This window comes from Antechinus flavipes, chromosome 2 (assembly GCF_016432865.1).
Source record: "Antechinus flavipes isolate AdamAnt ecotype Samford, QLD, Australia chromosome 2, AdamAnt_v2, whole genome shotgun sequence".
NCBI lineage: Eukaryota > Metazoa > Chordata > Mammalia > Dasyuromorphia > Dasyuridae > Antechinus > Antechinus flavipes.
In genome coordinates, this window is record NC_067399.1 from 451,307,395 (window position 1) to 451,334,410 (window position 27,016).

At 42.8% G+C, this 27,016-nt stretch overlaps 1 protein-coding gene across 2 annotated transcripts in view; it reads left to right on the plus strand.

Moving 5' to 3' along the window:
* The window catches only part of NOL4L (nucleolar protein 4 like), a 201,382-nt gene that overhangs the window by 149,043 nt on the left and 25,323 nt on the right, over positions 1-27,016 (plus strand). For both annotated transcript variants that reach the window (XM_051979386.1, XM_051979387.1), the window contains one exon: positions 23,994-24,265. In XM_051979386.1, coding sequence (XP_051835346.1) covers positions 23,994-24,265 — 272 coding nt within the window. The remainder of the gene's footprint in view (positions 1-23,993; positions 24,266-27,016) is intronic.

The window sequence follows — 27,016 nt, forward strand, 5'->3', positions numbered from 1 at the left end:
GCTATTCCAACCCACTGCCCATTAATAGGAGCAGTTATTTGCTGTCTTCCCTGGCAAGTTTCTTCCTGAAGAAGTCCAATAATATGGAACTCACTGTCTCTTAAAGTGGGCCAAGTTATTGTTTAACAGAGCTGGGTTTAACTTTGTCACTTCTAATGTACTTCTCCTTTCTGGCACCAAACAATATCCTTTCCCAGTATAGCCCTTCAACTATTTGAAAACCACCATAATATCCCTCCCCCCACAAAAGTATTCTCTTTTCCAGATGAAACATCCCCAATTTCTTTTTTTAAACTATCTTTTGTTGCATAATTTTAAGTTTCTTCTCCACCCCTGACACCTTTCTCTAGACATATTCCACTTTGTCATTTTCTTACCTAAAATACAGTGCTCTGACCTGAAAACAATACTACAGATGTAGCTTGATCAAGGTATAGCCTTCCCTGGTGGTGGGGGGAAAAGGAGACTGAGGAAAGAGGTGGTGGCAATAATTATAATAATAACAATAGTGATAATTTTGTTGCTCAGTCATTTCAGTGATGTTTGATTCTTCATGATCCCAGTTGAGGTTTTCTTGGCAAATTTACTAGAGTGTTTGCCATTTCCTTCTCCAGTTCTTTTGACAAGTAAAGCAACTGAGGCAAACAGAATTAAATGGCTTGTCCAGGGCGACACAGAAAGAGTCTGAACCTGGATTTGAACTCAACTTTGCCTGACTCTAGTCCTTTGCTGTACCACCTCAATGTCCAGCTCACATTTAGATATGTGCTTTATGATTTACAAAATGCTCTTTTCTCAGCTATCCTGAGCTGTGCCTATAAGATTATATCAGCTAGTAAAGAGCAGGATGTAGATTCGAACCCAGACTCTCTGACCTCAAACTCAGTGCTCTTTTGTCTTCATCATGTGCCATTTTGAGCCAAGACCTGTTTACCTCACACTGTTCCAGTCAAGATTTTAAAAGCCCAAGCCGGATGGAGAGGAAATGGTGCTGATGGGCAACCTTCCCTCCTCTCCCCCCCTGCCCAGAAACAGGCAAGCTTGAGGGAGAAAGGCTCTTCTTCCTCTAGGGGTTTGGGGGGGAGGAAGGAAAGCCAAGTCAAGGAGGTAGCCCCAGGAAATGGCTCTGGTTCTGGGGCAGTTCCAGGGGCTTGGCTCTCCTCAGCCAACAGGAAAATGTCCATCAGGCTGAGCCTGCAGGCAGCTCACACAATAAGGAGCTGTCCCAGTCTCAGAGGCCAGGCCAGGAGAGGAGGAGCTTGGGAGACAGCACAGGGAGATACCTTTATCCCACCAGGCCAGGACCAAGCTCAGCCGGACACAGCCCTCCCCTTGTCCAGCCCAACCGAGTCACTGCGCTCTCACATTGTGTTGGGGCTTCCCAGATGGAGACATTGGCCCATGGTGGGGTTGAGGGCAGGCTTCTGGGATGAGAACATCTGAGTCTGGGACCTAATGAGGTTTGTTCATATTAACAATGGAGAACAGGGAAACCTAACACCTCCTTGGGAAGTTAGCCAACAGAACTATGCCCCAAACCCCACCCCAGGTCCTAAGTAATTACCCTTCCTGGGATGTACATTTGAGAAAACACACTATTATGGGAGCTGCCTATTTCTGTGCCTCTGAAGTAGAGACTGAATTGGTCCAAAGTCTGTTTGAAACTCCATTTCTATTAACTTCAGGACACTAGGCATCTTAGCCATTTGCTAAAAACTGTTCGTCCAGCTATTTTGGAAGGAACATAATAAGATTGGGGAGTAGGAGTGGGGTTTGATTATAGGGTGTTAGAACAGGAAGAGGCTTTGAATTTGAGGGGTGAGGTATGAGCCCACCTGTAGTGTCCACTTCATCTCCAAGGTTATAACCTGGGAGAAATTACTTTTTTAAAAAATTTCAGAAATATGTGAAACCTGAAGCCTGTTTAACTTAAATTTTTAATTCTATTGTGAGTAGTCTAATATAGTTTTGGGAATTTTGAATATAACTTCCTTAAGATCAGGGACAGTTTCATGTTTTGCCTTTGTAAAGCACTATGACTTGCTTTTTAAAATATTGATTGAATTGAATTCAGACCATTAGGTGGACTTAGCAGAAGGTAGAATTTTCCAAGAAAGCAGAGACCTATCCAATGACAGAATAGACAGCTTCAGGAAGTGGTGAGCTCCCCATAACTGAAGGTACATTTCTTGAGTACCCAGATTTGGCTAAAAAAGGAAATGGCCTGAGAGATTTCCTGGCAATGAGGAAAGTTGATCTGGGATTTTTAAAAAATTGTCACAGATATTTCACTTAGAGATGGAAGATAATTGTCAATGTGTTATAATTTATGTATTTCTAGCCATATTCTAGCAAAAAGCCAGTGCTTTTTGGCCTAGAGATCCAGCCTTTCATCATCAGGGAAGTTAGAAGTTAGTTGACATGTCCAAGTCAGTACTCAATAAAAAGGGGGGAAATCAAGCTGCCTATCTCAGCTGTGTCAAACAGCAGCAGAAGAAGAGAAGACTTGAGAAGGTGGGGTGGAAGAAGTAATGGATACTTTCAGGTGCTCAAAAACTGCCTTACGGAAGAGGAGTCAGCTTGATTTTGCTTGGCCTCCAAAGGCAGCAGTAGGAACCATGAGAAGAAGTTTCAGAGATTTTGATTCAATATAAGGAGTAAAATTCCTAGCAACCAGCGCTATTAAAAAAAAAGTGGAATGAGTGATAGTTAGTTGGTGCAGTGGATAAGAGTCAAAACTCCTCCAGACCACCTCCTCGAGTCAGGAGGACCTGAGTTCAAATCCAGCCTCAAACACTTATTAGTTGTAACTTTTGCAAGTCACTTAACTTCAGTTGTTTACACATATACAAGTGTAAGGGCTTGTCTCAGAAGCAGTTGGTAGGTCCCTCATTCAGGAATGAGTTAAACTCAGTAGATTCTCCCAACTCTAAAGTTCCATAATTCTGCCAGTGATATAATACTATATTTTATTAGCATAAATTTTGTTAGTAAAATGAGCTGTTGTTTTATTATCATTTGAGCTGTTATTTTTATTTGTTATTATTATTATGACTTCCACATTCCCAGAAGACATGTTGAGACTGCTATTTTGGGGTACTTCTGGCCGTCTTAGCACAGCTGACACTCTAGGGCTATAGTTGGTCTGGATCAGGAATTCTGCCTTCTGAGGACCCCCTTCTGCTTCTTCCAACAAGAAATAGTCCCTGTGCTCCTGAAACCTGAGGCCCACAATGACACAGTTGTTACCCTTTGTGGATGTAACTATGGCCTTCACTTAGGAGCAGTGGAGACATCTGGACCTTCTCAGGAGCTGTACAGAAATGTGATGTTGGAAAACTATAAGAACCTAATCTGTCTGGGATTTAGAGCTCCCAAACCAGATGTGATCTAATGGTTGGAACAAGGAGAGGGAGATGCTTTGGATGTTTGAGGGAGATTTGCCAACAACTCGATGTTCAAATGAGTAAAGTGAGAATCATTGTAAATAGTGAAGTAAGAATTTGAAATTCTGTGTCTAGCTCCAAATCCTCATCAAACTCCCACATAAGTTCATTATAATTTTTATCCCAGAAACTTTCAGTTGTCTGTAGCTAGCTGCCACATTTTTCCTGAGCTCTATTCTGCACATTACCAACTGCCTTCTGAACATCTCTACCTGGATGTCATATAGGCACCTCAAACTCAACATATCCAAAACAGAACTCAGATCTTTTCCTTTAGTTATCCCTTTTCCTAAGTTTCTTGTATCTCTTAAAACCAACCATACATCCAGGCATGCAGATTTATAACATGGAAATCTTCATTGATTCTTCCCTCTCCTTCACACCATTTCCCCCAGCCAATCATTTACCATGTGTTTTAGCATTTCATACTATCCCTTTGTCTCCACTTACACAGCCACCTTAGTTCAGCCCCTCCTCATTTCTTGCATGGACTATTGAAGTAGCCTCCCAACTGATGTCTCTATTCTTTCCCCTTTCCAATCCAACTCCCAAAATAATCTGAATTAGGCACGGGTCCTGAATGAGGATGTTACTATCCTGCTCAAAAATCTTTCATAATTCTCTACTACTGTTAGAAACCCCCCCAAAAAAACAAAACAAAACAAAACAAAACAAACTCCTTACTTTGGTATTCAAAACACTCTTTGGTTCCAGCCTATCTTTCCAGACTTATTTCCCATTACTCTTCATCACATACTCTGCATTCCAGTTAAAGTGGACATTTCATCTCCCACTTATGTGTCTGCATGGGTGTCCCTTATGACTAGAATACCAATCAATAGTTCTTTGCCAGGTTTAACTCAACTGCAACCCACAAGCTACAAAGCTTTTTCTGACATGTTGCCGCCCTAGCTCGAGACCAAAAATGTGAAGTCACCGTTGGATTTTAAAACTTGGTGCTGAATGCCATTGGTTCCCAAGGAGATCAATTGCTGTGCTAAGACCAAGCCAGATCACTGGCTTTCTCCAGAACACCCCATGGTCATGGGGCTCACAGAATGTCAGAACTGGAAGGAGCCTCAGAGCATGGAATATTAGAGCGAGGAGGGCAGAATGTTGACATTTGGAAGGGCCTTAGAGTCCTGAACCTTATGTGATGTTGGCCAAGTGACTGGCCTTCCCTTGACTTGAGAGTGTCTTCCTCTATGAAATGGGAATGTAAATGCTTGTGCTGTGGCTCTCTCGATTCCCCCTTACGGCTGGACTATATCCTGTACTTAGCTTGTTTGTCCATAGTGGTTTGCATGTAAGCTCTGAGGCCTCCTGCTGTTTTTTGCCTTTATATCTCCAACACTAGGTGCCTGGCACCTAATAGATGCTTCTTACTTACTGACAAACCTGTTGCAGAGGTTGTTGTGAAGAAATCACTTTAAAACTGTAAGAGGTTTATGGTGCTATGAAAGGTGATGGTGATTCCTCTAGAATTCTGAAGATGATGGCATAGATTCCTGGAATTGCCCATTTGCAGAATTATAAATTCAAAGGCGGAGAGAACCCTAGAAATCATCTAATCCAGGCCTCTTGCCCTTTTTTTGTTTGTTTGTTTGTTTTTGGTGTCCTGGATCCCTTTCATGGTCTATAAAGCCTCTAGGCTCCTTTGAAAAATGCTTTCAAGAAGAATAAAATGAAATACATTTCATTAGATCATAAGTATGTTGAAATATAATTATATATTTTTTTCAAAAGCAAGTTCACAGATCCCAGGTGAAGTGCCACTAATATAATTCAACTCCATCACTTTACTAAGAAAAAGCTAAACCTAGGAAAAGTGAGTCTTGCCTGTGGTCGGATAGGAAGAGCCAGAAAGTAAGACTGCTATTCTCTCTGACTCTTGAGGTAGCTCTTTCTACAACACAGTCTGCCTCTGGCCTGGCCATGTCTGCAGCTTCCTCTCCTTTTTCCTGATCCCAAGTTCCTTTCCCTCCCCTACCTTAGACTTGCCTGGCTCGTCTGAGCCTTTCTTTTCTACCCCTTTCTCCTCCCCCTTCTCATCTCTTTTGTGAGTGAATTATTGATAGGCCTTCCCCATTCTCTCCCTGCCTCACAGGGAGGGCTATTCCAGCACCCCTTTACCCTCCCCAGCAGCCTTGGAAGGCTGTTGCCAGGAAGTCAGCTTGAGCTTCCAGGTTGTAGCTGGTGCTACCTGGCTTGGATTGCGATCTAGTACTCAAGTCCTTCCCATCTACACCTTCTCCCTCCTCCTAGCCCTTACTATCCCACAAAGACAGAGCTGAAAAACGAAGAAACTTCTCTTACAGGCCTTATTTGCCTAAAAGTTCCCAGAGCAAGAGCGTCCTTTGGCGGGGGAGGGAGAAGGGAAAAAGTGGGTAGACCAGACAGAGAGAGAGGGCCAATTCCTGAGAAAAGAAGTCCTGACCTTTCTCAGATTGGCGCCCGATTCGCAGAGAAGTGGGGAACCCTCCAAAGTCTCGGGGGCTCCTTGGTGGAAGGTGGTTGGGCAATTGATAGATCTCACAGAGCCATGCTTGTGCAGCTCTACTGGCTTTTACATAAGGTCATTGTTTTCAGAGGTAAAAGAGGTTTTTGTCTCTGCTCTGGAGACGTGACAGAGGGAGGAACAATTTCCCCCATTCATCTTTAATTCCCTATTTGAATTAGGGCCCATTGCCCTAAGTTAAAAGAGACATTAATGGCACCATTTCCCTGCCCTCAGATATTCCAGTGAGCAGGTGGTGGAACTTTGTCTGCGGCTCACCAAGGCTCGGAGACTGGGTTTGTTCTAATTACTCTTAGAGGGTGTAGTCACAGGCCACGTGACTGACCAATGCTTCAAGGCCCGGTGCCTTATGAAACAAATCTTGCCCCCACCCCCACCTCTTCCCTCCCTGACCCAGTAACTCTCATACCTTGGGTGGTTAAGGAGGATTTTTGTGGGGTCCTGGAGAGATGATGGCTTTGGGTCTTGTTCCTCTGCTGTCCATCTATCCCAAAGGTCCTTCTCCCTCCCTTTGGAAGCCAAGGGACACCTTGGCTGGCTAATCTAAGGAGGGAATGTGGCAGATGGATAGGTATCTGGCAATTATAACAAGATGAGCACCCATCCCAGATTGTGCTTTTATTTCCTGTCCTTCATGTACTCTGTGTTCCTCACATAGGACACTCCTTGAAGCCTACACCCCACACTTGAAATGCTTTTCCTCATGTCCTTTAGTGTCCCAGGCTTCCTTTTAGACTAGGATGAAGGCTACTTTCTGCAGGAGACCTTTCCTCTCTCAACTACTAGTGCCTTCCTTTTTGATATTACCTTTCAGTCACACTTAGGTTTCCATTTTGTATAAACCTAAATAAATATATGTTATCTCCCTCATTAGGATAGAAGCCTTATGAGAGCAGGGACTGTGTGTTTTGTCTGTCTTTTCGTCCTCAACACATGGTACATACAAGGCACTTAATAAGTGCTTGTTGGCTGACTTTAAGGTTTAGAAAGTACTCTGTACAATATTATTATTCTCCCATTTTCCAGATCAGGAAATTGAGGTTCAGAGAGGGAAAAACTTGGATAAAATATTTCCTTCCCTAGGATTCATTTTCTTTATCCATAAAATGAGTCAGTTGAACTGAGATGATATCTTGGGGCTTTTCAAGTTCTAGATCCCTGATCCTATGACTCATCCATAGGTCACACAGGAGGTCAGAGCAAGGGCCAGGTCTGGCTCAAATCCAGCATGTTCTCCCCGGTTCAGAAGAAGGTAGCCCAGAGCAGCTTGATACCTGCTGAGAAGGCAGTGGGGTAGGAGGTAAGGAAGAAGAAGCAAATAGGTAGAGATTAGCACCAGATCGATGATTACAGTCCCTTTGGCAGCCGCAGCCCTCTAGGAGCAGTGTGTAAGGCAGAGTGTGAATTTGGGAGTCCACTGGGTCCCTGGTCCGGTGTCCACTGCTTTAGTGACAAAGCTTCAGGTTATAACCAAATTTTCCTGTAACAGAGGTTTGGGCGGGTCTGTCACGAAGGGACCATGTGCCCGGAAAATCCCAGCCACCAGAGGATTAAATCTGACTCTGACGTCATTGTGTGAATGAAGGAACTGACTTGTTTTAACTGTTTGGTGGGGAGGTGGTTATGAGTTTGGGCTGGGTTGGTATTTTTTGGTTGTTTTTGGTGGGAGAGAGTCTGACTTGTTTTGTGGAAAAGCTAGGTAGGAGGACCTTTACTTTCTTCCTCTCCCCTTACCCTCCACCCCTGGCCTCCTTTGGAGACTGGAATCTCTCAGTCATTTCTAGGTATTTATAATTTTTATCCCCAGATTTCCTGTAGGTCCTTTGGAGCCATACATCTGCTTTTAAATATAATCATAGTAGCACACAGAGAGACCTTTTAGATTCCTTTAATTCAAGCCTCATAATTTTACAGATGAGGTACCTGAGATAAAGAGAGTGACCAAGTACATGGACCAAGATCACCAGGTAGAAAGTGACAGAGCCAACACTTGAACTCGAGTCCTTTGACTTCTAAGTTCACTGTGTCTTCAAGGGCCCAGGGAATGTTAGAACTGGGATGACTCTTAAAACATAAAGTGATATCATTGGAAGGGTCCTTAGGATAGAATATGTTAAAGTGCAGTTACTTAGGACAAAGGATTATTAAATGAGAGCTTTAAGGGACCTTAGAGATCTAGTCCCACTACCTCTCTCTTCCCCACACACATTTTCATCAAGGCCACTGAGAGCCAGAGGCTGAGTGACTTGTTCACATAATAGTACGTGGCAGAGCCAAGATTTGAATCCAGTGCATCTGATTGTAGAGCTAGAACACTTTCCAATATATCACAGAAGTAGAGGGGATCAAGGAGGGGAACATTATTCTATGTGCTTTAGAACAGTGGTGTTAACATCAATTAGAAAAACATATTAACTTAGAATGCCACATATTAACATTATCTATATTGTTTTAAAATTTATTTTGTTAAACACCTTTCCAATTACATTTTAATCTGGTTTCGCTGAAGGGAGTTTTACAGACTTAGGCTTGGGCCTTGAGTTTGACATCTATGTTAGAATATAGAATTCCAAAGCTTGAAGAAACCTTGTATTATATAAAATAGAATGTCAGAGCTGGAAGGAAGGGCTCTTCACCTTCAACACTGTATAATGTTTTCAGGTTTCCAGAGCACTTAATGTAACGAAGTCCTTAGAATATAGAATATTAGATCTAGAAAGGAATATAGAGACTATCTAGGGATCCCATTCATTTTACAGAAGAAGAGATTGAGGCTCAGAAAGATTGTGATTTCCTGCTTTCCCATTTTTGCACAGGAGAAGGCTGTCAATATCATATAGCGAATACACTACCAAACTTTATTGATATAATAATTGTTCTTTTTAAGAATTCATCATTACAAGGCACGTCTTCCTGGGTAAAAAGCATTTAGGATGTATATGGAAATAAATGTGATGTAAAAACAAAAAATATATAACATATTTTTAAAGCTCCGAAAAGAAAGAAACTTGAATGAAAAAGCCAGAACTGGAACTTATGCCTTCTTGATATCCAAGTTTGGGAATCTTTCTACTCATGTAGAAAAGGGATGGATTTTTTTTTTTGAGACCCTCCCTGAAGCAACCTAGATATGATGCAAGTAGGAGGTAGGGAGGAGAGGGAATCAGAGCTGAGCTGGCTCTGATCTGTCTTGGTAATTCCCCTGGATAGTCCAAGAAGCAGCTTCTGAAATACATTAGAGAAGTGCATCTGAGCTAGCATTTAGCTTTGAGGATGTGATGAAGCCATCAGCTGTCCTTATCTCAGGTAACATCACAAGAAGCAAGAACCCCCAGCTGAATCCCTCCCAGCTCCTATATTTTATTTGTTGTCTTTCAGGATTCCTTTTAAGTTCTCTAATTCTATGTTCTAGAACCCTTTGTAATCTTGTGTTTGGTCTTTTCTGGTTCTGGATTCATATCCTAGAACCTAGTTAGGTTAAGCAGTTCTTGCTCTGTCCCTGAGGGTCTGAATATTATTAGTAAGTCAGATTTCTGGATTTCCCACCATCACTGTGACAGTTGCAATGGGCACTTGAAGAAAGCCATACAAAGGCTTCCATCAATAAAGATTCAGTCCTCAGTTCTAGCATTGACCTAGTAGCCAGACATACCCATATTAGATTAGGGGCTGGTATTACTAAAAGTATAGAAATAACAATCCATTAACAAGCATTTTTTCTCTCCTCAAAAGTATCTTATTTTTCCAAAGACATGTAAAGATAGTTTTCAATATTGGTTTTTATAAGATTTTATATTCCAAATTTTTCTTCTTTCTTCACCTCCCTACTCACCAAGACAGCAAGCAAATAGGTTAAATAACAAGTATTTATTAAGTAAGAGCCTGCTGCGTACAAGGTATTGTATTAGACACAGAAGATACAAAGTTCAAAATGAAACAGTCCTTGCTCTCAGAGTGTCTACATTCTAACCAGATAGATACTATGAGTAGTAAAAATGGATAGAGTGGTGGACTTGGAGACCACAGGATCTGGCTTCCAAATCCAATCTCAGATACTTAGTAGCTTTGTGAAACAGAACAAATTGCTCAGACTTTCTGAACCTGTAAAAGGGGTTGGACTGAATGGCCGCTGAAATCCTTTTCAGTTCTAAATCTACGATACTGTATATACATAAAAGTATTTATAAATGGACAAAATGGATTCAAAGTAGTTTTGGAAAAGAGGGCATAAGCAGCTGGGAGCTGGGATTGAAAATGGTGTTTGAAATGAGTTTTGAAGGAAACCAAAGGTTTCGAGAGTAAGAGGAGAGGAGGGAGAGCCCCAGAGTAAAGATGTAGAAATGGGAGATGGAGTGTCATGAGTGAAGAACAGGTAGTAGGCTAGAGTGGCTAGAGCATGGGATACACAGAAGGAAGAAGGATTCAGACTTGGATGGCAAGGAGGGCAAAGTCCTGGGGAGCTTTAAATGCCTAACAAAAATTTCTATTTGATCCTGGAGGTAATAGATAAAATAGTTTAGAACAGTGGTGTTAACATCAATTAGAAAAACATATTAACTTAGAATGCCACATATTAACATTATCTATATTGTTTTAAAATTTATTTTGTTAAACACCTTTCCAATTACATTTTAATCTGGTTTCGCTGAAGGGAGTTTTACAGACTTAGGCTTGGGCCTTGAGTTTGACATCTATGTTAGAATATAGAATTCCAAAGCTTGAAGAAACCTTGTATTATATAAAATAGAATGTCAGAGCTGGAAGGAAGGGCTCTTCACCTTCAACACTGTATAATGTTTTCAGGTTTCCAGAGCAGGGTTGTAACAAAGTCAGACCTGTTCATTAAGAAAATCAACTTGGCTAGAAAGAACCTCAACACAATAGGAGCCTAGAGCTTGAAGACATCTTCTCAAAGAATATTATGTGCTTCCTCTCTTCTTTGCCAAGATGGGATATCTGGGCTGGTGGAATATCTGTCACCAGGCACTGTAGATAGTTTGGTTATTTTTAAATTCTTTGTTAGACTTTCACTTAAGGTTTGGAAGTAACCATGGAGGTCCTGTACCCCAGACTCAGCCTGAAGCATCTAGGCTCTGTGTGCCTCCTGGGAATCAGAGAATCTGAGCTTTCCAATAATTCTAGCAGCTTTTAGACTGGGCCTCCATAATCCACCTTAGCTACAGTCATGTCCATGCCAGAAAAGAGCTCAACAGGAACTGCATTTTTCCAACCTATGTCACCTTGACCATTTTTGGGCCCCATTTTTCTCCCTTGTAAATTAATCTGATTTTTATGGGCCCTTCCAGCTCATTCTCTTGATTTATAAACCCATACAAAGCATCCTGACAGATGGTCATCCTGTCGCTATTTTGAAAGACATCTAGTCCCTCTTTCCCCCGCCCCAACCCCATATTTTCTTCAGGGCTACTAAGACCTAGAGAGTCTCAGTGACTTGCTCACATAGTAGTAAGTGCCAGAGCCAAGATTTGAATCCAGCTCCTCTAATTCTAGAGCTGAAACACTTTCCAATGTACCACAGAAGTGGAGGAGACCATGAATCATGTGTGCTTTAGAACAGTGGTGCTAAACTCAAATAGAAAAACATATTAACTTAGAATACTACAAATGAACATTATCTATTTCTACTTTCAAAGATCTTGAATTTGGTTCTCTTTGAAAGGTTATGACACATGCAAGAAAGGTGGACCTGAGAGAGGGAGTAGTATGTTAGACTATGGAGTTTGGAAAGGCCTGAGTTCTAAATCTAGCCTGTATGATTACAAGTAAGTCACTTTATTGAACCTTGGTTTCCCCTCAATTTCCTCATCCCTAAAATGGGTATAATAATAGCTACGGAGATTCCTAACAGCTATTTTAAGTATCAAAGAGATCACGTATGTTAAATGTTTTACAGACCTTCTGTGAAACTTACGTTGCTATGTGACTGTCCAATATTATTGTTGTTATATTCAGCAATATGAGTTTATTGGAGAAGTGTGATGAGAAGAAAAGGTCTTGAATCTTCTCCAAGGAATCTGAAATTGCATGACTTTGCCCTCCCCCTCATCTATCTTAGCTGATCAGTTTTTAGATCTTGTCACTTCTACTTATCTCTGTGATTTCTTTTGAATTTCCTATCCTCCCTTCAGTCTCACTACTACTGCTCCCCAACCTACTGGAAGGGTGGGAGAGCTGGCCACAATCAACAGAACCATTGTTACAACCTCTTTACAGTTCTTCTCATCAGTTACTCTCTCCATCAGGATTAAGACTTAGGCATATCTAGTTGTATTCCACTTCTGCTCCAAAATCTTCAGTGACTGCCTATTTCTTTTCTCGTGACAAAGGGAGCTACTTGTAAATATTTTTGTAACAACTGTACCTTTTCTCTCTGTCCTTGACCTTGGGGTATATATCCACTAGTGCCATCCTATATTTCTAATGTCATTTCATATTATTGCCCTATATAAATTCTAGCCAAATGAAAGTTTGGTTTGGTTTGGTTTTTGTCCTTGATTATATTCTGTGACCTTGCAGCCCTCCATTTTTGGGCCAGTGGCTTTGCCTGATATGTCCTTCCTCCCTCTCTTCACCTATTGAATTCCTATCCATTCTTTCAATTTTAGCATAAGGTCTACCTTCTCTCTGGGTCTCTGAGCCCATTGTTCTTCTAAGAACATACCCCTTACCCTCAACCCGTAGAGCACTCTGTGCTGGGCCTCTCCAATTCAGCAACCATTTATTGAGTGCCTGTGATGTGCCAGGCACGGTACTAGAGCATAGAAGAGAGAGAAAAAGACAGAGTCCCTGCCATCAACAAAGTTTACCTTCTTCCACTGGGGCAACACTAATGAACTTATTATTTAGTATTATTTCTATTAGAATCCTCCTTTGCCTTCCCCTGGTGTAGAGGAGATTTCCAAGTTGTTGAAAGCTGAACCAGCAGCAGAGACTGCAAAAATTCCAGATAGCTAAGCCAAGAAAACTGCATCTAAACGTCCAGTGAGGGACTTTGTCTCTGCTGTTTGAGGACCAGAGTCTAGCCACACAAAGAGGTTTCTTGACATTTGGCCATAGGGTGATTAATTTACTGGCCACTGAAACTCTAGAAGACCATCTGTTAAGGCAAAGGGCTGGGATCTACATCCACTGAGAAAGGATCAATGTGAATAAAGCCATAGGTTCTTAAGAAAGTGAAGAATGATCTCTGTATTTATATATATGAAACATATTTTCTCTCCTGGGGGAAACTCTCAAAGCTTCAGCTTTGCAACATAAAGGTATAGAAAGCTGTCTGGATACTTGGAGGTTATATGACTTGTCCATAGCTGATCCGTTTTCACATCAGAAGTGAGATTTGAATGCAGATCTTCCTGACTCTGCAGCCTTCTCTCTGTTTGCTATGCCTCTAAATTCTTTTTTTGTTTGTTTTTGAAAAAAGTATCTTTGCTTATTGCCATTGAATTATTTCAGTCATGACCCCACTTGGGGTTTTCTTGGCAGAGGTACTGGGGCTGTTTGCCATTTTTTCTCCAGTTCATTTACAGATGGGGAAACTGAGGCAACAGGGATAAGTGACTTGCCCAGGGTCACATAGTCAATGTGTGAAGCCAAATGGAAAAGACTTATCTTCCTGACTTCAGGCCTCTCACTCTATCCACTGAGCCATCTAGCCTCTGGTAGGAAGCCTTAACAGAAATGAAGAGGACAACAGAACAACTGAGCCCTACTCTGCTGTATGAGAATTCAGATATACAAGGAAGATACATTCAGGAAAGATTGTCCGCATCACAGTGGACATTGCAATGTCAAACTCAAATAGAAAATGTAGAGCTACTGATTCCTATAGACCACATATTGACTGAGTTTTAAAATGCAATCTTATTCATATTGTACTATTGTACTATACTGTTCATTTGTAGTATTTTTATCCATTGTGTTAAATATTTTCCAAATACATTTTATTTTTTTTCCAAATACATTTTAATCTGGTTCAAGTGACACTTGGGAGTTTTGTGAGTTGGCATTTGTGTTGACACTTGGTCCCCATCACCAAAGATCATAGGACCTCAAGCCAGAAGGACCCTTAAAACATAATATGCAGAGTTCAGAGATTATAGAAAACAAAATGTTAGAACTAGAAGGAAGCTTGGATTTAAAAGTGACAGATTTGGAAGAAATCTTGTGGAGAATCTGCTGTCTGGCTTCTACATTTTTCAAATTGAGAGACTGAGCCAGAGGGAGAGAGAAAGATGAGGGGGGAGGGAGAGACAGAGAAAGACAGAGACAAAGCGAGAAACAGATGAAAGAGAGACAGAGGGAGAGAAAGGGAAAGACAGAAACAGAGGGAAAGAGACAGATGAAAGAGAGAAAGACAGATTCAGAGGGAAAGAGATGAGAGATGGGAAGAGAGAGATGAGAGAGACACACACAGAAAGACAGGCAAAGAGATGAGGGGGGGAGAGAAAGATGAGAGACAGAGAATCAGAGATGGGGAGGGAGAAAGGGAGGAGAGAGATGAAACAGACAGAAGGAGAGAGAGATGACACACAAAGAGAAAGACAGGCAGGAAAGGAAGTAGGGAGAGAAATAAGACAGAGACAAAGGGTGTTTAGGGATGACTTGCTTAGGGGTCACATGCTAATTGGTAGCAGAGCTGGATTTAGAATGTAGTTTCCATGACACTACTTTCCATGTTCTTACAGGTTGCTGTGTTGAAAGTATTTTATAAACCTTAGAGATAGAAATGTGAGGAGTACTTGTCATGCTTCTTTACTATAAATGGGGTCTACCACAGACTGCTTTTTAAGTTTGTTTCTTGTGGTATGAGTACAGATTTGATTTACAAAATCTCTGCCTCTGCAGAATTCTTTAGGAACACACCTGTATCGTAAAGTAATGTCTAATCTAGGGTGGTCAGAGATCTATTACTACAAACCTCCCTGATGGAAGCAGAGCAGAAAGACTGTGGCAGCTAAGAGCCAGGCTCCTTTGAGCTGTCAACTTGTCAAGACAGACCAGATAGCCATGCATTGTGTCTCAAGATAAGCTAAGTCCTTCAAAGATGAAATAAAAAATTTTTGCCTTTTACAATATTTTTATTGATATTTTCTTTGTTTTTACATCACTTCGACTGTTTCTCTTTCCTCCTTTTACTTAGAAAACCCTTACCTTGTAGCAAAGATGTAAAAAAGAGAAGTAAAACTAACCTAATACAACAATTGATTATAATGGTATAGGCCATGTTCCTCATCCAGAGACTCCCACCCCTAAAAAGAAAAGGAAGAGGTGCATTTTCTCTTCTCCTCTTTAGGACCAGTCTTGACCATATAAACAAACTATTTAATTTCTGTTTTTTATCTTTCCATTTGAATTACCATCATCATTAAACTATTTTCTGGTTTTGCTTATTTTACTCTTCATCAGTTCATAAAAATCTTCCTTTGCTTTATATTTTTTGTACTGATTCTTAAGGGACAGTAATAATTTATCATTTTTATATTCCCCAGTCTCTAACCGTTCCACATTTGATGGGTATTTGCTTTGTTCTACTTCTTTCCTAATGCAGAAAGTGATGCTATAAATATTTTGGTGTGAACTGGACCTTTTTCTCTACCCTTGACCTTTTTAGGTAGTGGGATCTTTGCCTAGTAATAGGATATAGATATTTTAGAATTAGAAGTTAAATTAAGAGGAAGTCTGGAATAAGGAAAGACTCCAAAAATTCTAGACTAAAAATCAGGAGCCTGATGTTAGAATTTGGGCCCTGCTTCCTTCTCTATTAAAAATGAAATGAGGGTGTCTGACTAGATCAGGGGCTCAACCTATTCTTAAATCTGGCAGAGTAGTGATGCCTTATGAGTTACTTCTCAGAATAATGTTTTATTCCTTACATTCATAGTTGAAGGAAATGATAAATTTCAATTAGAAGTGAGTGAAAATAAGTAGTTTTTCCCCCATACAACTTCATGGGTCCCCTGAAATCTATCCATGGATTCATTCCGTGGGGATTAATAACATTGGATCTCCAAGATTCTTTAACTTTGAGGATTACCTAATTATCAGGACCCCTCTGGGAAAGGAAACACCAGTCTGTCAGTCAGTCAACAAGCATATCTTAAGTATCCCTGGAAGGAAAAATGTACCAGGCTCTAGAAGACTAAAAGCTGAGATGGACAGCTAGGTACTTGATACCCTGAGAGGCAAAAGCCAGAAGCCAGGATGGATAATACAAGAGCCAAGTCTAATTCCTATTCTGGAGTCAGTAGTACCAGGAAATCACAATATGCTTTGTCCCATTTCTCAAAGTCTGAAATGGACTCTTCATTTCAGGTCCAGGATAGTCCTTTTCTTCCTGGCTCCCCAGAATAATGATTATAATGGCTCATGTTTGCATAGTGCTATACCATTTAGAAAGCACTTTACTTATGTTATTTCATTTGATATAAATTTCATCTGTTTCTCTGCCTTGGTGGGAAAGACTGGCTACTTGCCCATGGCCGATTTTTCCATGATGACTTCCTCATTATGACTATTATTACCATTATTATTTATCAATATTTTATTGTGATTTAAGGTTTGTAAAGCTTTTTACATGTATTATCTCATTTGATTTTCACAACAACCCTATAAAGTAAGTGTTACATTTTTCATTATCTCTATTTTGGAGATGAGTCAACTGAGTTTGAGAAAGGTTTAGTGACTAGTATGGGGTCTCTCAGCTATGAAGGATCTAAGGTGGGATTTTGTCCTGTGCTGTGCTGACATCCTCATGGGAAAAAGTGAAGGCTTCTGGGAAGCCTACATGAATGAGTGAGAGTTTGGTTACCTGGGAGGCTGGACCTTTTTGGAAAAATTGTGATAGATGGGAAAGTAGATCTGTCAAGAACATGGTGATGTGGTGGGAAAGAGCTCTAAAGTTGGAGAACCATGGCTTGGCTTTTCCCTCTTGCCTGTAGTAAAACAAAGATTCCTCTGTTTGTCTTGGAAGCACTTCATAATCAGGCTTTAACCTGTCCGGCATGTCACTATCCTGAGCACATTCTATATTCTAGCCAAGCTGGCTACCTTGCTGTTTCTTGTATATCTGTGCTTCTTCACAGGGGGTCTCCCTTGCTTAGAAGGCAGTCCCTTTTTACCTTTACTTTTTGAAATCCCTAACATTCTACAAAATTCAGTTCAAAAGCCAGCTCCTAAAGGAAAACTATTCTCCTCCCCCTAGTTGCTAGAGCCTTCTGTCCCGAAGTAATATATGTATGTGAGTGTATATTACATGTATGTATAATACACATACTATATATGCACGTATCACATACACATGTAAACATGCACACATATAGTATGCACACATACTATATACGTGTATACACATACATATACACATAAAGGTTTATGTGTTTATTTTCTAGGTACATGTTTTCCTTATATATGCATATATATGTGTGAATATATAAATTTGTTTTTATGTATGTATGCGTGGAAAATCCTTGCTTTATGTATGTATTTATGTGTATACATGCACATATATACATATAAATGTGTATGTTTATATAAATTTATTTTCTTGGTATATGTTTTTCCATATACACACATACATATATTTGTATATGTATACATACATACATATGTGTGTGTGTGTTTATGTAAATTTATTTTAGGTGTTTTCTATACATACATGTATGTTTGTATATATACACAATACACATATATGCATACACATATACATGTAAATGCATATGTATGTGTGTAGAAAATATATTTTCTAGGTGTATATTTTTCATATGCACCTATACCCCTATATATCTACATATAAATACACATATGTGTATTGTGTTTATGCAAATTTATTTTCTAGGTATCTGTTGTGTATACACATATATACATGTATGTATTTTTTGTATTTGTGTGTATACATGTGTGTGTGTTTATATAGATTTTTTTTAGTATGTTTTCCATATATACAAATAGACACACACACATACGTATGTGTATGTGTTTGCTTATATAAGCACACACATATATGTGTATGTTTACATAAATTTATTTTCTAGGTACATATTTTCCATGTATACATATACACATAAATATGTATGTTATATAAATTTATTTTAGGTATATGTTTTCCACATATACAAAAGTGTATATGTTTATATAAATTTATTTTCTAGGAATATGTTTTTCAGATACACAGTTAGGTAGCAAAGTAGATAGAGAACTGAGCCCAAAGTCAGGAAAATCTGAATTCAAATCCAGTCTCAAGACCCTTTACTGAGTGGCCATGAATGTCACTTAACCTCTGTCTACCTCTGTTTCCTCAACTGTAAAATAGAGTTTTACCTACTTCACATGGTTGTTGCAAGGATAAGATGAGGTAAAATTTGTAAAGTATAATGGCTGATACATTAGATGCTTAATAAATGTTTATTAAATAAATCTTGGCTCTGCTGATTGATGTGTGACCTTGGAAAAGTCACTTATAAACAGCAGTTTCTTGTCAAATGAGAATGTGAATATATTATTTATTTCTAAGGGAAGTTATGAGGTTCAAATGTGATAAAGGTCGCCAAGGCAATTTGTGAGCCATGATCAGCTTTATGGGCCTGAGGATCTTGGTTAGGAGGGGTTTAAAAGACCGCCAGTACAATCCCTGCACCCTACTTCATGCTCTCACCCTTCACAATGTTTCCAACAAGTGACCATGCAGACTACCATTAGTCACAAGCCTTAAAGGATCATAAATGTGATGTACTGTTCTCATGTTCATTTAAAGGCAGTCCACATCCCATTTTTGGACCATTCTTAGAAATGTGAGTTTTTTTGTTGGTTTTAGCATTGTTGATATTGTTGTTGTTTATATTATTAAGAGCAGTTGGAGGGGCCAGTTGGGGTGATTGCCATCATCAAAGAGTACTGGATTTGGAGTCAGATTTGATTTTAAATCCCATCTCTGCTGCTTACTACCACTATGACCAGATTCAAGTCACTTAGGTCTTTGTGGCCAGTTTTCTTTTTCATACACTAAGAGGGTTCCACTGATGAATCTACGATTCTTTGCCACTCTAAATCCTATAATACCTAGGATCCAGCCCCTACCCTCTGGGAGCTCAGAAACTGGGGAGAATGGGGAGAAAGCTAAACTAACACCTGTGAAGTGGTTAATGAGCAAGAGTCAGTCATTGCTCCCAGACTAGAAATGCCTCGGGAGCTCAGAGGAAAGAAAGCAGGTTGCTATAGCTTAGGATGATCAGGGAAGGCTTTCTAAAGATGATGGTCCTGAATAGGGAAGAAGGAATTAAAAAGGACTGGGTCCAGGGCATAGGGAGGAATTAGGATATGTTTGGGATTAGCATCCCCCGCCCATTCTAGGTCCCTTCCCCCATTTGCCCTCCCCACAGGTGTCTCTGAGAATTCGGGGTGCCCTGGTGAGCAAGGCTCTGCCCCCCTGAGCAGACAGCTCAGATTTCAGGGCTTGGCCTGGGTGGTCCGGGCTATTGGGAGGAGGGGAGTGTCTGTTCCTAGCCCTTCAGAGAGCCAGGAGAGGTCCCTAGGACTCATTTGACAGGCAGCCTGGGTTATCTCCAATTGGCCTGTGGGGAGGTCCCTGATTGGCCACTCGCTGAGGAGCCACTCTGTTGCCGTGGCGATGCCCGGCTGACTCTAGCCCTGGTGTGTTGTGTGTGCCTGTGAGCTGGGGAGTAAGTCTCCCTAATCCTTTCGAAAGGAGAAAGGCGGAGGGGGCCTGAGGCTCCCTTGGGAGCCTGGGCTGACCCTGGAAGGTGGGGAAGGGGAGTGGGATGAAATTGCCTAGAAGTGACTATTGCTTTCTTTCATCCTAATGTTAAAGAAAGGCAGGCTGTTTCCTTTCCAAATAGACACTAGCAGATCCCACCCTCCCTCCCCAACTTAGCCAGGGGGGAATGGGAGCTTTAGCCAAGCATGATTGTGTGTGCCAAATATACCGGGCATATCGATGGGATGAGACCCAAGCCAGGGCAGACTAGAGCAGCTCCCCCCCAATGCCCCAGCATCGTGCACAGGACGAGATTCCTAGGCTTGCCTTTAGCGGGTATTTATGTATGGCTTGGCTGTTTGTACAGCATGATGGTGGGCACCAAGGATGGCACCCATTTCTCTAAGATTTACAAAGTGCAGTCTTTCTCACAGCCCCGTGGAGATGACAGTATGTATAAATGTGAGTTGTTACCATTGTCAGCTCACGTTTATACCCACTGCCTGACTCACAGCATTGTGAGTCCCTTCCCTTCCCTTGTCAACTTTTAACTTCTGGAGAGCTGGGAAGTGTTTTTCTCTCAGTTTGAGATTCACGGAGAATCCAATTCAGACTATCCTCTTGTGGAGTGCATCCAAGAGTGCTGGGCTTAGAGTTTTTGAGGTGGATTCAGCTTTGCCGCTTAGGGGTTATGTGCCAGTGGAGAAGTCACCCAATCTCCCTGTCTATTTTCTCATCTTTAAAAATTGGTAATTGGGATCTCTAGTCCACTGATCTTGATGTGATATGTAGGATAAGAAAGTTTAGAACTGAAAGGGATGGGGTCTTGAAGATCCTAAGGAAATTGAGACCCAGAGGGAAAGTGATTTAGATAGTTAGGTTAGAAGCAGGTTAAATATTTGAAGTTGGGTCTTCTGGTTCCAAATCTAGTGCTTTTCCCCCAAAATCTCTAGACTGTTATAGAAAGGCATTTTGTAAATGATAAAATACAATATAAATGTGTACTGCCAACCCTGGGACCCTCTTTTCCATTCATACAACACTCACTCTCTCTGTCTCTGTGTCTCTGTCTCTTTCTCTCTCCTCCCCCCTCCTGTGTCTCTTTCTGTCTCTCATCCTTTCCCCTTCTTCCTTCCCCCACTGCTCTCTTCTCTCCCCCTCCCTCCCTCCCTCTCTCTTTTTCTCTCCTCTCTCTCTCTCATTCGATTGCTGCTCCCCCTCTCCTCCAGGGACACAAGGCAGCCAGAAAGGATACCCATTGCCACAGTTAGCTGGAGTGGGGGAGGGGGTGGAGAAGAGGGAGGGGGGGTACTTAAAGCCAGTGGTGGGCATCCGGCTGGCCACATTCGGCTGCTTAATCCGATCAGCACAGGGGGGATGGGAATGTGAAGGGAAGAGGAAGAAGGGAGGTTTTATAAGGTTGGAAGCAGTTAGGAAGGGTGAGGGGGAGTGTAGGGGGAGGGGAGCTTAAGGACCCAGAATGGGTACAGCTTATCAGAGGGGAGAAGAAGGGGGGGAATATGGATTTATGTTGAGTTCAGGGTATCCCCATTGTGACTGCCAGAGCTCTGTTCAGTTACAAGGCTTCCCTGCAAAGTTCTCTGTAGTGGCCTGATTAAAGTTTACCCATCACCCCAAGGGAAAGGGAAAGATCCAGCTGATAGTGGTAGCCAGAGCCCTTTTCTCCTCCCCTTCTTCCCCCTCCCCCCTCCTCCTCCCCTTCCTCGTCCTTCTCCTCCTCCTCTTCCCTTCCTTCCTTCCCTCTTCCCCCACTCCCTCCTCCCAGACACACATACACCTTTGGACTCCCTGCACATGCGCCACAGTTCCATATGTCACAGTGACACGAGGCTGCTCCCGGCTGCCTGACCCCCCCATTGTCCTGCCAAGGGAGTGAGGATGCAGGGAACAGGAAGCGGGGGGGTGGGGGGGGGACCGCCATCTGCCTGTGGCTCAGAGCAGCAGCAGCAGCAGCACCAGCAGCAGCAGCAGCAGCGTCTTTGTTTGGATCCCGGCTGGGGCCGTGGATGTTTCTTAAGGAATCGCTCCCAAAGTCCTCGCTCCCTGGCCCTTGCAAAGCTCTGCTGGGTGAAATAAAGGATTTGCTGTGTGTTGGGGGTGGAGGGAGTGAATGAGGAGGGAGGATGGAGCAGGAGGAGGGAATCCACAGGGGGAGGAAGATATTAGGAGGAGGAGGGAGGAACAGACTACTCCCATCTTGACCAGGATATCCCGTCTTTTTTTTTTTTCTCTCTCTCTCCCTCTCTCCCTCTCTGCCTCTAGGGTGTGTCCACACAGATACAGGCAGCTCCCTCTCCTCCCCCCATCCCTGTCAGAGATTGTACCCGTAAGCTGACACTGTGGGGAGGTGTGTAAGGGAGAAGGTAGAGAGGCTGACTCCCTGAGCCAGAGCGAGGAGGGAGGGGTTTGTACTGAGAGAGAGAGTGTGTGAGTGTGTGTGTGAGAGAGAGTGTGTGTGTGTGTGTGTGTGTGTGCATGCGTGAGAGAGAGAGAGAGAGAGAGAGAGAGAGGAGAGAGAGAGAGAGGAGGAGGAGAAGGAGAAGAAGGAGAGAGAGAGCGAGCAACAGAGAGACAGAGAAGCTGTTCATGACCCAGAATGTGGGTGGCTGTGTTTGCAGGATAGCTAGTAGAAAGATTGTGTGCATGAGCCAGAGGGTGGGTAGGTTACTCTGTATGTGTGTGTGAGTGAGAGAGAGACAGACAGACAAGACACACCAGGCAGGGGCCCGTGCCCAAGGGGAGGGAGACAGCTAGGAGAAAGAAGGTGGGAGGCTACTCTCCCTCCCCAGGGTGACAAGACAATGGGGACCCCTCCTTAAGGTAGAGGGGGTGGGGGCGGCAAGAAAGGAAGAAGCTGAGTTGGAGGGTGCATGGGGGGGATGCAATGGCAGGTGGGTGTGGGAAGAAAAGGACTGTGCAGAGTAAAGGGGGCTAGTGTGGGAGGGGAAGGAGTGGTTTGGCACTCCTGAGATGGAGGAAGATTATAAGCACGGGAGCGAAGGGACTGTCTCTACCTGCGGAGTAGGGGGCTGTGAGCCAGAGAAAGCAGCCGTGCTGGAGAAGGGACATGAGAGCCAAGACCAAGAGGGTTCAGGACAATAATTTGGAGCTAGGTGTGAGAAACTGAGTTAAACCGAGGGAGAGTGCTGGAGAAAGGCTAAGGTCTGTGGCTGCCTGCCCATCCAGAGGGCTTCATGGAGAGGTTATTAGGAAGATGCGTTCAAGAAGGCACTGGGGTGAGTGAATCTTTGTCAAAGGAGATAACATTTCAATTCTGAGACTCTAATGGGGCCTCCCATTATTTCCCTAATAGGTGCCATGGTGACAGGCGCTGTAAGAAATACTTAGACGGGAGTGTTGGATCTAAGGCTCAGGAGAGCCCTGGCCATCCCTGGGGCCCCTCCCAGCTCTGTCTTCAGAGCAGAAGGTCCATTAACTCGGGGGCTGGGAGTTTGGTTCTCTGGGTTTGGGGGAGAGGAAGCCACAAGAGTGAACCTTTTCTCACGGAATGGAATTGCTGCCCCTGGCCCCAAGGAGCCTTCTTGGTACCATTAGGAATCTTGATGAAAGGAGTGTGTGGGGTCTTTAAGGAAAGAGAATCAAAGAGGGGAGAATTCTCATTCATTCTCTCTCTCTCTCTCTCTCTCTCTCTCTATTCCCCCCCCTCTCTCTCTCCCCTTCTTTCTTCCTCGTTCTCCTCCTTCTCTTCTTTTTCTTCCTTTCCTTCTTCCCTCCCTCTTCTCTTTCCTTCTTCTCTACTCTTTCCCTCTCCCTCTCTCTTTTATTCTTTCCCTCTTCTCCCTCCCTCCTCCTCTTTTCTCTCCTCTCCACATGGTTGTTTCTGTCTCTCTCTTTTTCACTCTTTCTCTTTCCTATCCTACTGATGTGACTCCCTCAGCTGCAAGGATCAGGAGTCATCTACTCTCCTTAGTCCTGTCCCAATGCTTTGCCAAATACCTTTGCCAAATAGAAGCGTGGATTTTGCTCCTCTTGATTAAGAGTGCACCTTTTCACCCTCTTCTTTTGAACTGGGGATGCCTGGGGTGGGGCCAGTCAGCAGATAGGCTTTGCCACAGGCTTGCTTCCTGGTCTTGGATGAGCTGTTTCCCCTTCGAGCCCCAGTTTTCTCTCTGAGAAAGAGGGGATTGGGCTGATCATTAAGCTTCCTTTCCAGATCCTATGGCATGCCTGAGTCTCAGGAAAAACAGCTGGGACCAATGGGCAATTCCAGGGCGAGGCTCTGATCGGGCACACTCAATCTCAGCCCCTCTTGTTTCAGATGACTCCTCGTCAGAGAGTTGCAGTGGGAATGGCTCCTCGACTTTGAACCCCTCCACCTCCAGCAGTACCCAGGGGGACACCTCCTTCCCCGAGATGAATGGTAATGGCACCGTTGCCCCCATGGACTTCACAGCATCGACGGAGGACCAGCCTATCAACCTCTGTGACAAGCTCCCACCCTCCCATATCCCTCCCTCTTACCCAGCAGATAGCTGCAGCGCCGATGGGCTTCGGAGCAGGGTGAAGTATGCTGTAAAGACAACCCCAGAGGTAAGTCTGGATGACAGATTGACCGACCCTGGGCCAAAACTGAGGCTCTGGCACATAAAGTCATGAGCCTCCTTTCCTTCTTTTCACACTAATATTAATTCCAGGAAATTGAGAGTCTGCTTTTAAATTATTGTTCCTATAAATTTAGTGTGCTGGGTTCAGGGCCTGCACAAGAAAGGTAGCAATAAAAGCAGTTTTTGTTTACACTTCTATGATTCTTTAAGTTTTACAGAGGAGGAAACTGAGGGACAGAGAAACAAATTGTCTTGCCCATTCCAAGTCCAGATCTCCTTATCTGATACTAGGTTGCTGGTACACCTGGAACAAAAAGTTGTTTTTATTTTAGGTCATAACAGCCCATAAAGTTGGCAGGAGTGGACATTCTTGCCCTTATTTTTGAACTGAAATGGAGAAAGGAAACCCAGCTCACTCAAAGTCACACAATCCATAGGACACAATCCTAGGCCATTGGTCAGAGTGTCCATAGGTACAGGTCATAGCCACTCCTTTCTGCACTGGACAAAGACCACACAGAAAGTTCCTCTGCCCCGTAGTCATCTGCATCCTCCAAATTCCCAAACTACGTATTAGCTTTGTATCACAGTGCCATAGATTTAGAGTCTGAAAGGGACCCTAGAGGCCATTTAGTTTTACCCCTTCGCTTTTGCAGATGAAGAAATTGATGTCAAACAGGGTTGACTAACCAGAGAATAAGTGGAAAAGCTGGAGTTTTACCCCAGGAAGTTGGAATACAAATTTGGGGTTACCTACAGTGTTCTGGAAAAATGGATAGAGTCCTTAGCTTAGGCTCCAGAGAATCTGAGGTCAAATCCTGCTTCAGACACTTACTAGCTGTGTGATTCTGGGCAAAACATTTAATCTCTGTCTGCCTCAATTACCGTATTTATAAAATGGAGATAGTAGCAATAAAGGCTGCCTTACATAGTTGTCGTAAGTAAACTTAACAGAGGTTAAGAGCTTTACAAACTTGAGTGTGCTATATAAATGTGGAGTAGTAGTAGTAGTAGTTGTTATTGTTGTTTATAAGTCTCAGACATTTTAATCACAATGATGATGACCATATCTCCAACTAGTCTATATGAATTTTGATTCAGTGTTGGGGGGACTGATAACATGGGCTGAGCCAGTGGTGATATCCTAATTATCAGGTCTGAACTCAGGTGCCACATAAGCTCATGGCAATCTAAGGGAACAAGATTCCCTTAGGGTTTAGGAACGTTACTTTTAGCAGATCCTAAGGACGACTCCTGTATTGGGGGATTGGAGGTGGAGGAAAGACATGAAGCCTGCTTAGCAGGAAGATTGAAATACTCAGGAAAGAGGGCTCAATGCTCCATTCTCTCAGTCCAGCCTTTGTGACCTTGGGACAAGAGAGGCAGTTTGTCTGTCCTTGACAGTGATCTCTCTCCAGAAAATAAACTCATTAAATTCCAGGAATTGGTGAATGACAGAGAGGAATGAGCCACAAATTGGGAGTTGGGAGGTATAGATTCAAGGCCCTGTTTGGTCAAGAGGTTCCTCCTACTCTAAGTCCCATGCATCATTAACTTGACTTATTGCCTGCTTAGAAAAATCCTGGGAATCAGCACTGGTGAGGGATTGTAAGGTAAGCCCCTTGTTGTTGGACAGCTGGCTGCCTGGGAGAGCAAGGTCTTGATGGCCTGATCGCCTGGGGTCCAAACCAGTCATCAGATTTGAGGAAAAAGGGGTGTGTGTGTGTGTGTGTGTGTGTGTGAAAACTCAGATCAGAGTCTGGATTAAATCAGAGGCAGCAGAAAGGCCCTGGGTTAGAGGGAGTGGAGATGAAGATTTGGCATTAGGTCAGGAAGCTACATGTTGGACACTATGGAGGTCGGGAAGGCCTCTGGAAGACCTAGGTTCAGGTCCCTGCTGTCACTACGATGTTGTATGATCTCAAGTGCATCATCTTACTTCTTTCCATCTCTGCTTTTTTGTCTGTACAATGTGGGGCACTTGGACAGATTGAGGGAACATCAGTCTTTTATTTTATTTATTTATTTTTTTAATTTAAATTTTATTTTATTTAATAATAACTTTGTATTGACAGAATCCATGCCAGGATAATTTTTTTACATTATCCCTTGCACTCGCTTATGTTTCGTTTTTTTTTCCCCTCCCTCCCTTCACCCCCCCCCAAGATGGCAAGCAGTCCTACATAGAACATCAGTCTTTTAAAGTCACCTCCAGTTCTGAAACTATGTGATTCCATGACTGTGAGACTTTTACCCACCTTGCTGGCGTTTCCTCATCTGTAAATGGAGATGGTGGTACACTGGTGAGAGCCCTGATTCTGGACTCAAGAAGATATGGATACAGCTCCCATGGATGATAACTTAGTCTTTGTGGTCTTCTTTTCACCTCCACTTTCTCATTAGTAAAATGAAGGGCTTGGACTAACTGGCCTCCCAGGTTCCTTTTGGCTTGAGGTCTGTGATCCTATGATCTCCTTTTCTATAGGGCCATTTCTATGAGGGTCAGGGGCCTTAACAGGTGAAGGGAAGCAGGCTTGAAAGACTATGAAGTAATGAGTGTCAGTTGAACTTGCCATGAGTCACATATGTGCTATCAGAAAAGGAATGGACATAGGCCGTGTTCTTTTGTCTCAGCAGTGTGGTCTAGGGGTAAGCACTGGCTGGAGCGGAGCTCCACGTTGTTGAGATCATGGCACCAGCTTTCTCCAACTAGAAATGTGACTGGCAGCTGCCTTAC